This window comes from Triticum dicoccoides, chromosome 5B (assembly GCF_002162155.2).
Source record: "Triticum dicoccoides isolate Atlit2015 ecotype Zavitan chromosome 5B, WEW_v2.0, whole genome shotgun sequence".
Taxonomy (NCBI): domain Eukaryota; kingdom Viridiplantae; phylum Streptophyta; class Magnoliopsida; order Poales; family Poaceae; genus Triticum; species Triticum dicoccoides.
In genome coordinates this window covers 86,009,063-86,023,380 of record NC_041389.1, presented here as the reverse complement: position 1 = coordinate 86,023,380, position 14,318 = coordinate 86,009,063, and the positions used below count along the sequence as shown (strand labels likewise).

General features: G+C 43.5%; 2 protein-coding genes across 2 annotated transcripts; one reads left to right on the top strand and one right to left on the bottom strand.

Annotated features, from left to right (window-relative positions):
• Positions 1 to 536: 536 nt before the first annotated feature.
• On the bottom strand, positions 537 to 5,676 carry LOC119307523 (ureidoglycolate hydrolase-like). Its single transcript, XM_037583601.1, has 12 exons — positions 5,388 to 5,676; positions 5,088 to 5,173; positions 4,453 to 4,527; positions 3,942 to 4,070; positions 3,527 to 3,613; positions 3,201 to 3,403; positions 3,023 to 3,125; positions 2,851 to 2,942; positions 1,966 to 2,028; positions 1,631 to 1,871; positions 1,463 to 1,503; positions 537 to 1,131 (listed from the first exon to the last, which is right to left on the bottom strand). Exons 1-12 carry the CDS (start codon positions 5,670 to 5,672, stop codon positions 1,034 to 1,036), a joined length of 1,503 nt encoding a protein of 500 aa, XP_037439498.1. The 5' UTR covers positions 5,673 to 5,676; the 3' UTR covers positions 537 to 1,033.
• Positions 5,677 to 5,881: 205 nt separating this feature from the next.
• LOC119307522 (flowering locus K homology domain-like) lies at positions 5,882 to 12,523 on the top strand. The gene is made up of 7 exons (XM_037583599.1): positions 5,882 to 6,025; positions 6,484 to 6,986; positions 9,609 to 9,855; positions 10,679 to 10,827; positions 10,901 to 11,185; positions 11,292 to 11,480; positions 12,064 to 12,523. The coding sequence occupies exons 2-7, from the start codon at positions 6,489 to 6,491 to the stop codon at positions 12,256 to 12,258; spliced, it is 1,563 nt and encodes a 520-aa protein (XP_037439496.1). The 5' UTR covers positions 5,882 to 6,025; positions 6,484 to 6,488; the 3' UTR covers positions 12,259 to 12,523.
• Positions 12,524 to 14,318: the final 1,795 nt, after the last annotated feature.

The window sequence follows — 14,318 nt, the reverse complement described above, 5'->3', positions numbered from 1 at the left end:
TATGGTCAGCCAAACTCTAAGGAACGCGAGTCGCTGTCACGGCCGCTGTCAAGCGATGATGCACTCAAACTCTTTCGTCTGCTTGCCGGTTAATTTTTTTTCTCAAACATAGGAATTCATGTGAATTTTAGAGGATCCTAGCTCTTGAGAATATTCCATAGATCTTTTTTATTATGTATGTATAAGATTGAGTACCATAGGAAGCTTTTTTTTTGCGGGAAAGAGTACCATAGGAAGTTTTGAAGGACTACTTCATATGCAGTTTGAGAGAGAACTCCATATAGAAATCCTAAAACACCTAGGACGGGAAAAAAACAGCAGGAGCCACGTCTACTTGCTTCCTACTCCCTCCGTTCCAAAATAGATGACTCAACTTTGTACTAAACTAGTATAAAGTTAAGTCATCTATTTTGGAATGGAGGGAGTACCTGATATAATTTGCATCAAAATATGTTTGATTACATCATAGGGACAGCAATGATTGCATCATAGGAAAAACAAAAGGTCTATGTCAATAGTGAAATTTCTATGAAATATAATGCACAAAAATCTTCTTTTATTAGAAAAAAAAATAAAAGCTGTAGAAGTCAAACCTACAAACCGAACAACACATCGAGGAAAATTATTAATGACTTCCAGTCCTTCAAATTTCCCATGGAAATCATTTTAGCCAAAGGGGTCCCTGGATTTAGCGTGTTCCTGTGACAAGCAATTAGTCCTCCAGTAAAGTTCAGACCATGTTGCAACCAGAGACCTTCTGCTGCACCTTCACGCATTTTCCATTCCCGTATGATTCAACAAGGGGATGGAATTATTATGTTTCCTTATTACTATGTTTTTCGAGTCATGCCAATCAGAGGGGGCCTTTCTTCTGGACAAAATCACCAGAGATTGAGAACGGCTGGAAAATGGTTTTAGAATGAGACGACAACATTTTGACCTTAAGTGGTTTCACGTGCATAATCAACGCCACATGTTATCACATCACAATTTTGACCATTCTAGTCCCTCTTGATTTCTCCCCAAGCCGTGCTCACTCCAGGGACAGTTTGGCCATTGTCAAGGCTAGCATCTGAACTCCGTTTGCCATGTCCTCCGGCGACGCAAACTCTTCGGGCTTGTGGCTGTATCCTGCAGCCAGAAAGATATGTTAGGCACCGTTCAGAAAAGAAGAATGAATTCAGCAGCCATTTATGTTGTAGCCGTTTGTTAGTTTTACTTCGTGCATTCTAAACTTAAACATCATATCACTTAAGTCTAGTTCCTAAAAAAAACATCACTGAAGTCTCCACCAAATACAGAAGCAATATCCTGACTTTTCAATATCCACCAGGATCTATACTATAAAAAACATATGGCATATACTTCCGAACTGGTATCGGATTTTACATCATCTCGGACATTGCAGCATCTTCGTTTTGACAAAATATATGATAGCGTTATGGAAGAGCAGAGTACAAACCTTTGTAACAGGGAATGAAGATCATACCCATTGGTGATATTCTGCAGAGCAAAGACAGGTGTATGTGTTACTCAAGAGAACTCACAATGAATGCGCTAAAATGATACAAAGCACCACGTTGCAAATATTGCTAAATGAGAAAATCTCTGTTGGGGCCTGGTACTTCACCTGGCCATGAAGAGTGAATCGTGATAAGCTCTGCTTATCATCAATTTGTATTCTAGGCCCAGCTGTTTTGCAGCAAATTCCATTGCGTTTATGACTGATTTGTCAGACAGAGCAGGCGGATCCTGGTTGATGATCTTGAATTCCGATAGTTCTACTCCACGGATCTTTGATATGTCAATGGCAGATTTGTGAACCTTCTCAATGACATCATTCCTTCTTTTCTCATCAATATCTCTTATATCTGTACATATGATATTTTGGATTTACTGGTTGAAAAAAAAAACCATTTCCCCTTAGGAAAAACAATAGTTGTAGCGGAAGTTACAGGCTCCTACCAATTTCTAGGTGTGATTTACTTGGGATGCTATTGATAGCTCCGGGATGTAGCTGCAGAATACCTATATGAGAATAATCTGTTAGAAAAATAAGATGTGGGCAAGCCTTCCTTGACCATCTTCTTAAGATGTTGGTTGACCAGTAGCTGCATGAGCATACTTTCACAATGAAAAAAACATTTGAATATATAACTGAGCTCCTAGTCTACAACAGATAACTACAAACCATGCTCACTATTCCTTTTATTTAAGCATCAAACTATTTTTCTCAATAAGAACATCAAAATCCATTTAATGTTTTCAAGTTGTTAAGCCTCATGGCTTAGCTAAATATGGATACATATTCTGCATTTCAACAGATGTGCATTTATTTTAACAGTTGAACAAAGAAATGATCAAAGGAAGGTTCAATACAGATATAGGAAACATAGGAATAGGAAAACCACAGGAATTTGATACGCTTGCTGGTGCAAAACAGAGGATTGCACAACACAGAAAATCTGCAGAATAGTCATTTGGATGAAACCCATGAAAATTGACTTGATCCTACGTAATTAAATCTTAAAATGAGGTTCGGGTGGATGTTCAAATTCTTATGGAACTGAGGCATAGGATCAAATCCATAGGAATTCGCTAGCACCATTTCTTTGATCCAAAGGCAATCTATAGGAAAAAATCATATGGATTGGAATCCTACAATCCATAGAGGGCTTAAAATGAATATAATTTTGGAAATGCAGGCTAAGCATCCTATTCACCGGATTCAAAACATGCTTTGTGCAACTGCAAATCATTTTGTAGAGGAACACATAAGTCGGTAGCACATGCATGAGCTAGTACTACTACACATGACTTAGAAAATAAAAGCCAATTTATCAAACATACCAACTGTTCCAACTGTATCTATCGATCCTGATTCCAAAACATGTTTCTCAACTGCTAATGCCAGCTCAGCTGCCGCCAATCCAGCATCATTTCTGCAAAACACTGCTTCGGCTCTTTACCATACATACATGTGGAGACCCTTCAACAGTAACGCCAAAAAATGGATGCTAACCTTGCGGGCATTAGCACTGCTCCAGCATGACCCCCATTCCCTTCAAATTCCACCTTAATACTTGCAGGAGCAGCAATGGCAGTTACAATACCAATTGGGATGCCTGTTCATAAGAACAGACATGAGTAAGAGATGTTTCGAACCACATATGTACTGATACAACTAAAACAAATCCGACCTTCTTTTTCCAAAATGGGGCCCTGCTCAATGTGCAATTCTATAAAAGCAAAATATGCATCTTGGTTCAAAAACACATTATGTAGATCATCTGGGTGTATCTTGTAGCCAGCAGAGTCAGCAGCATCAACAAATGATACATTGTGGTTGTCAACTGTCCTTTTTAGTGATTGAACTAGTTCCTCGCTCCCTGCCATTAAGCGGCTGCACATTTTCAAAGAGTGCACAGATGAGAACCCACAAATTAAGACCAAGTGACAATTAGCTCAAGCAGAATTGATAGCATTTATTAGAATAACATGTAACTTGTGGTAAATGAGGGTGAACCTTCCCAAGCAGCTAATTCCAAATCGTGTAGGCTCCTCTGATGTAAACATAATAACCTCCAAGGATCTTTTTGGCTGGAAACCAGACCTGTATGACACATTCAAGCTAAGCACGTAAGGTTTTTCTGAAGATGAAAATCACAATGGAGTTCACATTTATATTAGCCTGGAGTCATGTCTCCGAGGGTGTGACAACATTGAAAAAAATGCCAGGTTTTCTTCAATATGAAAGTATAACTAAATCTAATATTTGTATAGCCTTATGTGGTCTCAAGTGCAGTTTAACCATCTGACACTTTGAATAAAAGGAAGGTAAACATAAACATGTACAATGGCCAAATATCAATTAAAAAAAAGGGAAAAATGAAATTTATGTTCAAAAAATGATGAAAAAAATTAGTACACAGAATTCATACCGTTGTAGCACACTGATTGCCTCAAGAGCACCCAGAACACCAACGACCCCATCATATTTGCCTGAAAATGGAATGGCATCAACATGAGAACCAGTTGCAACTGCTCCTAGTTCTGCCTCAGAACCCACCCTGTAGAAACAAACACACTGTTACAATGTGAAACACAATTAGCCCGCAGAAATATGTTCCTTTCGTACATATCAAGTCCAATGCCGAGAGTTTCGGCACATCAAGTAAATCCGAACTGGGAACAAGAACAGTAATAAAAGTAATTTCATAATTGGTACATTATCAGATGCGGTCATCCCTATCATGCCAATAAATTATCAGTTCGGCAACTCGAGCAAAGAAAAATGAGCTGCATGGTAAAGCTATAACTCCAACCATACAAATCATATAAATTCAAAGCTGATTGGCGAAGAATCGTTTGCAATTGTCCATTGCTAACAACTTTCAAATTCAGATACATAAACCAACAACAGAATCCCAGAGGTATCAAATACCAACTCACCAGCGGCCAAATATGTTGCCAACGGCATCTTCTCGAACAGAGAGGCCAAGCTGTTTCATTATCCCTTTAATATACCTATATATGCATTAAGAGAAGAGATCAATGATCAGCATAGGGTAGCTACTAGGCAGAAATGCACGCTGTCACGGGCCAACAGCATGTATACTGTACACACAACCATAGTAGTTACAAAAGGCACGCCTAGGCTCTAGGCGATAGCAAAATGCCTAGCCGTTAATTGCGCTTAATGTGCGCATAATTGCGCTTAAGTGTGCCCTTTGGTCAGAAAAGCACAAGGCAGTGGCAAAAACTCACAATTAATGCCTAGCGTTTTTTTTAACTTTGTACAGAACCATTCAAAATTTGACGGTCAGTCTGTGAAACCAGAAGCAACGTAAATTCAGAACATAATAATCCAGAGTGATCAATTAATTATATGTAAATGAAATAAATTTTTGTCGAGTTTGAAATGAATAACAAGCCAATTTGACTCCAAGAAAACTGGAGGCAATCAGAGTAAAGGCGAACGAAGCTATTTTAATTGCAACTACTCGCTAACTCTCGTGACCAGGGAACATAGCTAACCCTCACGAGTCAGGGGCACGGGAAATTTTAACTGCCTGCGGTATCCTCACCTTCGAGCTTGCACATCCCTGTCGCTGTACAGAACACGCGTCACCGACGGCGCCGGCGAGTCGGAGAACGAGGCCAGTTCATCAATCTGCGCAACCAAAGCGGAAGAGAAAATCATCACCACCACATTGCTAACCCCAACGTATCATCGCGCACCAATTAGATGGGGGCCGCGCGCGGATCACAGTTCACTAATACTGCGCGCGCCACGTCCGCGGTCACCGGCGGCCTGGCCGGCGCGAGGGACGGGAAAGCAGCGCAAGGGGGAAGGAGGAGGAGGAGCATGGAACGGCACCGTGTACCTGACGCTGGAGGCTGTCGGAGTCTACGCGCAAGGGGGAGGCGCGGCCGCCCTCGCCGTCGTCGGAGGCGGGGAAGCCGGCGAACTCCTCCATCGTCCGCCGCGCCGCCGCGTCGTCGTGGCCCTGGCCCACCGCCGCGGCGCCGGCGAGGAGCAGGAGGGAGAGGATGAAGGGGAGCATGGTTGGTTCCGCACGCAGCTGCTGCTTCCGCTGGCCCGATGTGGGAGGTGGGAGATGACGCGACGGCACTGCAGTGGTGTGGTGTGGTGGCGAGGAAGACGACATGACTCATGAGTCCACCACGAAACAAACGAACGAGCTAACTCGGGCACTACTGGCTCGGTGGGGCCCACCTCCCACCCGGCCCGGCCCGGCCCATGAGAGAAACGCGAAAAGCCAAGGCCCAGGGACTCGTTTGGGCCCGGCCTGCAGGGCCGCCGCAGCGTTACTAGTATATAGCTATGTCGAAAACGGCAAGCGCACGAGCACACAACCCGCTCTCGACCCAAGTCCTCACCCTTCCCCTCCCCCCGTGCTCCTTCGCTCCCGTCAAAACCCTCGCCCCCACCACTCCGGCGGCGGCGGCGGCGGCGGCCGTCCTTCCTCTCCGGCGAGGGCTGCCTCTACGTCCGTACAAGGTTCACGCTCTGCACTCTCTCGCTTCCCCTCTCACCCGCGCTCTGCCACCCGTAACCCTGTAGCTTGCTCGCGCGGTCGAGCGTAGGCGAATAGCTGGCTGGCGGCTGTAGCCTTGCACGAGCGCGCGTGTGTGGTAGCTTACACTGGATGCGGACGCGCGGTTCGGGGCATGGTGGCGCGCGCGCGGGCTCCAGTGCTCCGGATTTAGGGTTCGGAGGCCGTGCGCCCTCCACGTCGCTCCTTGGCGACCGACGCTTAGGGTTTGCGCGCGGATCCGCGGCCTGTGTGCTTAGTGAGGTCTAGAGCAACGTCTGGTTGTTTTTTTTAGTGGTTTCACCGTGCATGCTCTGGCCCGCGCAAGGTTTAGGTGATGCTGTGGCTAGCGCATCTAGAGTATGTGCAGAGAGTTTATGCTACTTGGCTGTGGTTGACAGTGGTTTTTTGTTGTGTGTTGCAGAGATTATGGATGGGCCTGCTGAGACTCCTGCTGTTACGGAGCATGAGATGAGCGAGATCCCTGAACCTACCAGCGGTGAGCAAGCCGATGCTAGCATTGAGGAACAAGCCAATCCTGAGAGTGATGTGCCAGAGCAGTTCAAGGAAGAAGCGGAAAATACATCTGATGAGGAACCCAAAGGCACAAACAACGAAGAATCTGGGAACCCGAGTGATGAAGCACAGGTTACTGTAAAAGATGAGGATATGGGGGATCAAAATAGCGAGGACCAGGCTATCCGTTCACTTGAAGAGCCAGCTGAAGCAGAGCAACTGGCCAATGTGGAGACGGAAGACACGAAATGGCCTGGGTGGCCTGGAGAAAGTGTGTTCCGTGTACTGGTTTCTGCCCAAAAGGTGGGTGCGCTCATTGGCCGCAAAGGGGAATTTATCAAAAGAATGTGTGATGAATCCAAAGCCCGCATAAAGATTCTTGATGGCCCACCAGGTGTTCCAGAAAGAGCTGTGAGTTCTTCATTCTCTTGTACCATCTTGGATTGTTATTATCACAGTTTTCAGTAGTGTTGTAGGTCTGTGCCTTCTAGGCATCCTGAGTATATGTGAAAGCCAAGGTTGATTTGTTGCCTTTTTTTGTTCTATAGTTGCTTTAATAGAACGATGCAGAGGTATATTGGTTCGTTGCATAATGGTCATCTGTTTTTGTGGCTGTCTTGAAGGACTGATGTGCTAGCAAGCCTTACAACTATATGGTAGCTATAGGACTGTACAGCACCTTACAATTATATTCTGTGTTGGTGTGCCTTCTCACATTCTTATTTACCGGGTTATCAGAAGTTCAGAACGTTTGTGTATATGTTGTCTTACTGTGCTATAGTTTACTTGTAGATGCCTATAGTAATTGGCAACGGAAGGCCTTAGTAAGTCTCGCACTTGAAAAATCATAGATATGAAAAGAACCACTGGTTCTCAATTTGTATGCTGTACAATGCCGTATTAATGTACATTTGTAGTTGCAGATTGATTTTGCTCTTATAAGGAACCAATTGCTCAATTAGGGATGCTTACTGTCCTTGAGTTCTGAAAGAGGCAATCTGTTTCAGATGCTTCTGAAAGTTTCAAAAATAGTTAAGACTCGTGAATCTGGGGCTTAATAGTGCTCCATTTAATTATGATCACTATCACTGCTAAATCAGACTGAAGGTTTACAATTTGGAAGATTGGATCATCAAAGATATTATAAAAATACTTTTTACATTTTGTATTGTTCATAAAAAACAATGCAATATGAACCACCTGCTTATATGGAATGGCTGTATGCCTTTGTTGCAGCAACCAGCAAGGAGCAAGCGAATATTTTGATATTGGTTTGACTAGTTAAGTGAAGTCCTAACAAAGAGTTAGTTTAGTCCGGAAGCAGCTATTGATAATTTTGGATTTTACATGGATATAAAGTAATTGTTGCACTCTGAAATACTTTTCTAGAATAAAATGATTGATCATATGGTAGGAGTACTGCTATCGGCCAACTTAAGAACATTATGTATAATTGTCAAAATCCTAGCAAGCTTCCAGATTTATTCATGAACCGTGTGGATAATTTTGGATGTTCTTGCTACAAAAAGAGCTGAATAGTTATAATTGTAAATATTGATATTTGTAATGCAAATAAAAAATAATTATAACAGGACAACACAAGACATTGATATTTATGCTAGTATCCATAGAAGTTTCTGCACAAGTATGGAACCTGTAAAACCCAAAACAAGCAAACTATCCATAGAGTGACATTAAGTCGAAAACTTAATGGTGACGATAACAGTAAGAAACTAATCTTTGCAGGTTCTCACTGCAGCCTAAGGCCTCAAGTCATATCCCATTTTGTATCCAAAATAGACGAACAGTCATGGTTACCAGATTCAGTTTTGTGCTCATCTGCTGCAAATACGATTTTAAGTCTTTTGGGTATTGGATGAAGATCCCTGTCAAGAAGCTCCACATATTGGCTGGTAATTCCATGACCCGTTTGATTTTTTGGCCAAAAGGAAATCAGTTAGCAAAATTTACAGGGCTAAAATAGTATGAAAAAGCTTAATCCTAACCATTTCATTAAATCCTAGATGGTTCTTTCAGAAAATGACGATATCTTCAAAGTCAAAATATACAAGTGCATGCCCGTCAACAGCAAGTAAAAATGCCATTTATAACACTTTCTTTAGTATTTAATATTTTAGGAATTCGTACTAACTGAAGCAGCATTCACAGTCCAAAATAATAATAATATTAATTGAATAATGAGCAAGTATATCGAGTTGGATGAGAAATTTCTGGGCTTATAATGTACTCCCTCTGTTCCCAAATATTTGTCTTTCTAGAGATTTCAACAGGTGACTACATACGAAGCAAAATGAGTGAATCTACACTCTAAAATATGTCTACATACATCCGTATGTTGTAATCCATTTGAAATGTCTAGAAAGACAAATATTTGGGAAAGGGGGGAGTATATTGCTCCATAGTGCTGTGCATAACCACTTCAGCATCAGATGTCATGATCTTATTTACAACTCTGAAGTTATGCAATCACAATAGGAACACAAAGTTTGGCAGTCTGATTACTTTAATTGGCAGTTTTATTTCACATATTTTTATTCTTTGAGACATGTAATATAAATGTTACCAGAAAGAGTAAATACTATTGCATTCCACGGTGCAGTGCAGGAATGATCCTAGCATGCCCCAATTAACACATCTTGGATAAATTGTGCTAAAATAGGGAAGGATTGATATTCTAAAATCTGCCCAGCTGAACATAAGCTGTTCTTGCCTAGGCTGAATCAGATGCGGGAGGTGTCCAAATGTGGATGCCCTTCAGTTTGTTTAGCAACATGCAGCATTTTGATTATTTTGGTGTTGGGGTAGTAGTAGGTGTAGTGTAAGCATTGTGGCCATTTCATCATCCAACTAATGTAGGATGGAAATATATGCTTATCCTTGCAATGCCATATTGTGTCTCCTCAATGCTCGTGCATATTGCTACTAATTATTGTTTTCCTGTATTATCCATCCTTGTGCAACATGTTTGTGTGCCTCCTTGCTGACATCTAGACACTGTTTTCCTGTTTAAAGGTAATGATTTCAGCAAAGGATGAGCCAGATGCACTCGTTCCGCCAGCCATTGATGGTCTGCTCAGAGTACATAATAGAATAACAGATGGTTTAGACAGTGAAACCGACCAGGCTCAGCGAGGTGCTGGTCCTGCAGGGCCAACACGGCTACTTGTGCCAGCTTCCCAAGCTGGCAGCCTGATTGGCAAGCAAGGAGCAACCATTAAATCAATACAGGATGCTTCAAAGTGTGCTCTCCGCATTCTTGGTAAGATTCATATTTCCCCCGTATTGTTGTCTCAGCATGGCAATGCTTCACCATATTGTTATAGTATAGTATGGTACGACCTATTCTGCTCTCGGTACTAAGTTTCGTAGCTCCTTGCTTGTCTTCAGCTAGCCAAGGATAGATCTGTGATTTTTCTTTTGTGGTTTACTGGCATGCCATATGCTGTTTGTGTCACTGAACTGATAAGATGATTGACTCATGTTTTGCATTGTTATCCTTTTCTGTATGGATCAGGACATAGGCACCTGTTGTGGGAACCATGTGTACCATACGCTAGTGGTGCTTATGATTTATGATTAGCATACTTGTATGATCAACCATTTTCCTCTTGTATTGATTCTTTACTTGCTAAAAAGCATTTTTAAAATATGGAATTCATGCACACGCATGACAAAAGCTTGCCCTTTAAGAACTCAATTCTGCTGGCTGGTAGTAGATGTTAGAATCTGAGTTTTACTATTCATGCAAGAGAGTTCTGAAGGACTGGAGTATCACCAAAGAACTAGCCATGGACAGAGGTGCGTGGAAGCTTGCTATCCATGTGCCAGAATCATGAGTTGGTCGCGAGATCTTATGGGTTTCACCTCTAGCCTACCCAGGCTTTGTTGTTGTTGTTATGCTAGAATGTACCTAGCATGTGCCACCACCCCCTCTGGCTTGATGGGGTGATTGTTGCAGCTTGTTTCTGTACATTTTTCCTTGGTTTGCTAGATCGTTGCTAATCAACTGTACTGAAATTTCATTAGGCTTAGTTTTGCATGTACTCTCACATGACGCCCATTTACTAATTTTTCCTTCACAGAGAATGTGCCACCTGTAGCACTAAATGATGACAGAGTTGTCGAGATACAAGGTGAACCTCATGATGTTCACAAAGCAGTGGAACTGATTGCAAGCCATTTGAGAAAATTTCTTGTTGACCGTAGTGTTCTCCCTTTATTCGAAATGCAGGTAAGTGATTTCTATTATGCAGCGAATTGTTTGCTTGAAAGAAGTATCCAATAAACCTTGTCCTTCTTGACAGATGAAAGTGCACAGTGCGCCCAGAGAGCAACCTATGCCTGCTCCTCAGCAGTGGGGTCCTCCTCCGCCCTGGAGTCATCCACCAAACATTCCTCCCAGTGGCCCAGGTTATGGTGGGAATCCACATTTTATGCCGCCACGGCCACAAGACAACTATTATCCTCCTCCTGATGTGCACCATGTGGAAAAGCAACCGCACTATGGGATTTCTTCATATGGACGTGATGCAAATCCAACTGCTGCTCCTACCTCAGGGAATCAACACCTATCGCATGGGTCTTCTCAAGTTAGTTGCTTTAAATTTGACCATTATGAACATGATGTCTTCTTTTATGCCTATTAGTTTATTGCTTACACTGCCTTTTCCAAAAATTTGTTTGGTTTATTGACAGATTTCGCAAAAAATGCAAGTTCCTCTTTCCTATGCTGATGCTGTGATTGGGTCTGCTGGTGCCAATATTAGCTATATCCGCAAGCATAGTGGTGCGACAATAAGTATTCAAGAAGGTGTTCCTGGGGAGATGACGGTCGAGATCGCAGGAAGTGCCTCACAAGTTCAAACTGCTCAGCAGCTGATCAAGGTATTTTCATTTGTCCTCTTCGAATGCATCAATTTCACATGCATTCACCGTCTGCATTTAGGCTAAAATTGCATGAGGGTGAGGATCCTATTTCCTAGCTTCAGTACTGTCATTATATATATTACAAAGTACTCCTCCCTCCATTCCACAATGTAGTGCGCCCACGCTTCCCGAGATCTAAGTTTGACCATACATTTAACCAACGAGACCGACTGTGGCAGGAGCAAAATTATACCACTGAATTGACCGACTGCAGCGGGAGCAAAAATTACGAATTCAATGGTATAATTTTTGCTCCCGCCGCAGTCGGTCTCGTTGGTTAAGTGTATGGTCAAATTTAGATCTCCGGAAGCGCGGACGCACTACATTGTGGAATGGAGGGAGTACTTAAGATGTACTTCCTCCGTCCCATAATATAAGATGTTTTTGCATGGATGCTTATTTTCCAAGGTTCAAATTATAATTTCAGAAGCTACAATAATGTCATCATAGCCATAAAATCATATCATATACTGTAGCTTGTCATTTGCGCTTTGCAGGTCTTCTGTCTTCTATTAAATTGATCACCATCTTCTCCTTGCAGAATTTCATGGCCGAAGCTTCTCCCCAAGTTCCTCCACCAGGTCCCGCTCCTCCCTCCCAACCAGTTGACTCGGGCTACAACTCATACCCGCCGTATGGAGGACCGTCGTATGCAACCCCTCCAGGCGGCGCAGGTCCTACCCCTCACAATGGGGGAGGCTATGGGGCACACTACCCGCCGAACTACGGGTACTAGCTGGACATGAAACACTAGGATTTAGTGATGAATTCGGTTTTGTTGTTCGGCCTGTTAATCTGTTGAGCACGTGAGACCATTATTAGGATTTCCATACTTTCGGTGGTGTAAACTCTGGAGCACAGCTGTTCTTTGATGTGCTGTTTAGTTGCCTTTTTGGTGCTGTAAACTTGATCAGTAATCTACGGGCTCTTTCATGCTCAATACTTTACCTAATGGTCCATCACCCATATGGTAAGGAGAAGAAACGGTTGTTGGTAAGCAATCACGACTTCTAGATTGGCATGTCCTTCAACAAGGGCTTTGACGGCAATGGAACCAACCTGGGGGCGTTGACAATTATGGCTGCATGCTGGTAATTCTTTTTATTTTGGAAACATTGAGTGAATATATAGGATTACAATCTTGCTAAATTGTTTCCGCAAGGGGGCTAGCGCAAAGATGCTCTCAAGCTGAAACATTGCTAGTTTCTGCACATCTCCTTGATGCTTCTCTAACCATCTAAACTGTTCATGATTTTATCTTTATTGACACTATTATGCTGAGTTTGCCTTTTTTTTTGTTTATTCTGTGTGTACTTTGAATTTTGATCTGAAATTTTCAAGGATTGTAGGCACATGTGTTGTGAACATCCACAAATTGTTTTGGAATTTTTTTTAACATTTAAATTTCACCTTTTGAAATTGTTACCATGGGAGCATACAAGAGATGGTCTTACATGATATTCTCCCCACTCCTTCGATAAAATCCCCAGCCCATGAAACCGGATGTAGCTCTCGTATATTAAGGCATCTTCGGCGTCTACCCTCACACCGTATGGACCGCCTGATTAGACATGTTTTGTCTATCAGTTCAGTAAACTGTTGGAGGGGCTTTGCAGGAGTTAGACCGCCGCCATGTAGGACTCCCCGGCCCACTCAAACCCCCTCTTGATCCCATTCTCTTCCATGGAGGGGCTTTGCGGGAGTTAGTCCGCCGCCACGTAAGACTCCCCGGCCCACTCAAATCCCCCTCCTGATCCCATTCTTTTCCATTCTGCCCTTGACCCTCCGCCTAGTGGCAAAGCCACGTACAAGCTGGGGTAGTCAATTAACTACCCAACTTTTTGATAAAACTGCCATATAGGTGTAGAAATATTGAAACAAATTTGTATAAATTCATATATTTGACTACTTAGTTTTAAATTGACTACGCAAGACAACAGTTTTGGCACCGCCACCGCCTCCCCTCCCCCCTTCTTTGCATCTGTGGCCTCCTACACCGTTGCCTCTGCACCTCCCCTGCCTCCACCCAGCCATTGTCGGACGTCCGCAGCCACCACCCCAAGCGTCTGCTCGCCTTGCACTACAACGCCCACTCAAATCCACCTCTCGATCCCATTCTCTTCCATTCCGCCCTTGCCCCCCCTGCTTTGCATCCGCGACCTCCTTCTCGTCGCCGCTGCACCTCCCCTGGCGCCACCCAGGCATTGTCGGACGTTCGCAGCCACCGCCCAAGCGCCCGCTCGCCTTGCACTACGGTGTCGTCCATCCAGGGTCCGTCCGCAGCCAGGTACCCCTCCGCCCCTCCTGGTCGACGATGTCCATGTTGGACACCATGCCCTACATGTTTTCGAACTTCATGTCGTTTTTAGAGTAAGAAGGATGGCAGGGTACTCAACCATGGAGGATGACTTGTGGTGCGATGCGTGGTTGGCCATATCTGTGGACTTTGTAGGCAGGAGTAGAAGGGGGCTCTTTTGGCAGCGCGTGCATGGTTCGTTTCATGCACGAAAGCACTTTGCGCCCTACGATGCACATCATGCATGAACGCAATGTGAAGTCATTAGCGTATTGATGGTACACGATCCAGAACTCCGTCACAAAGTATTGTGTCGCGGTTGATCGCCTAGAGGCAATGTGGACATTGCGCTCGACAACCATGGATATCATAGGTTTTGCTTCTTCTTGCTCTGCATGTTGGTTGATTCATTCAATTACTCATTGTTGCTCTACACATTGTGTAGCCTGCACGCGTTGTCATGATGTACTACATGCCAAAGGGTAGACCATTCACGCACA

Excerpts from the sequence above, each read along its gene's own strand:
- LOC119307523 (XM_037583601.1), bottom strand. The coding sequence starts at position 5,672 with ATGTCGTCTTCCTCGCCACCACACCACACCACTGCAGTGCCGTCGCGT. Across the intron at positions 4,528-5,087 it reads AGGGATGTGCAAGCTCGAAG|GTATATTAAAGGGATAATGA; the intron begins GTGAGGATACCG and ends ATGCATATATAG. Across the intron at positions 2,943-3,022 it reads GCAGTGCTAATGCCCGCAAG|AAATGATGCTGGATTGGCGG; the intron begins GTTAGCATCCAT and ends AGTGTTTTGCAG.
- LOC119307522 (XM_037583599.1), top strand. The coding sequence starts at position 6,489 with ATGGATGGGCCTGCTGAGACTCCTGCTGTTACGGAGCATGAGATGAGC. Across the intron at positions 6,987-9,608 it reads CAGGTGTTCCAGAAAGAGCT|GTAATGATTTCAGCAAAGGA; the intron begins GTGAGTTCTTCA and ends TCCTGTTTAAAG. Across the intron at positions 9,856-10,678 it reads GTGTGCTCTCCGCATTCTTG|AGAATGTGCCACCTGTAGCA; the intron begins GTAAGATTCATA and ends TTTCCTTCACAG.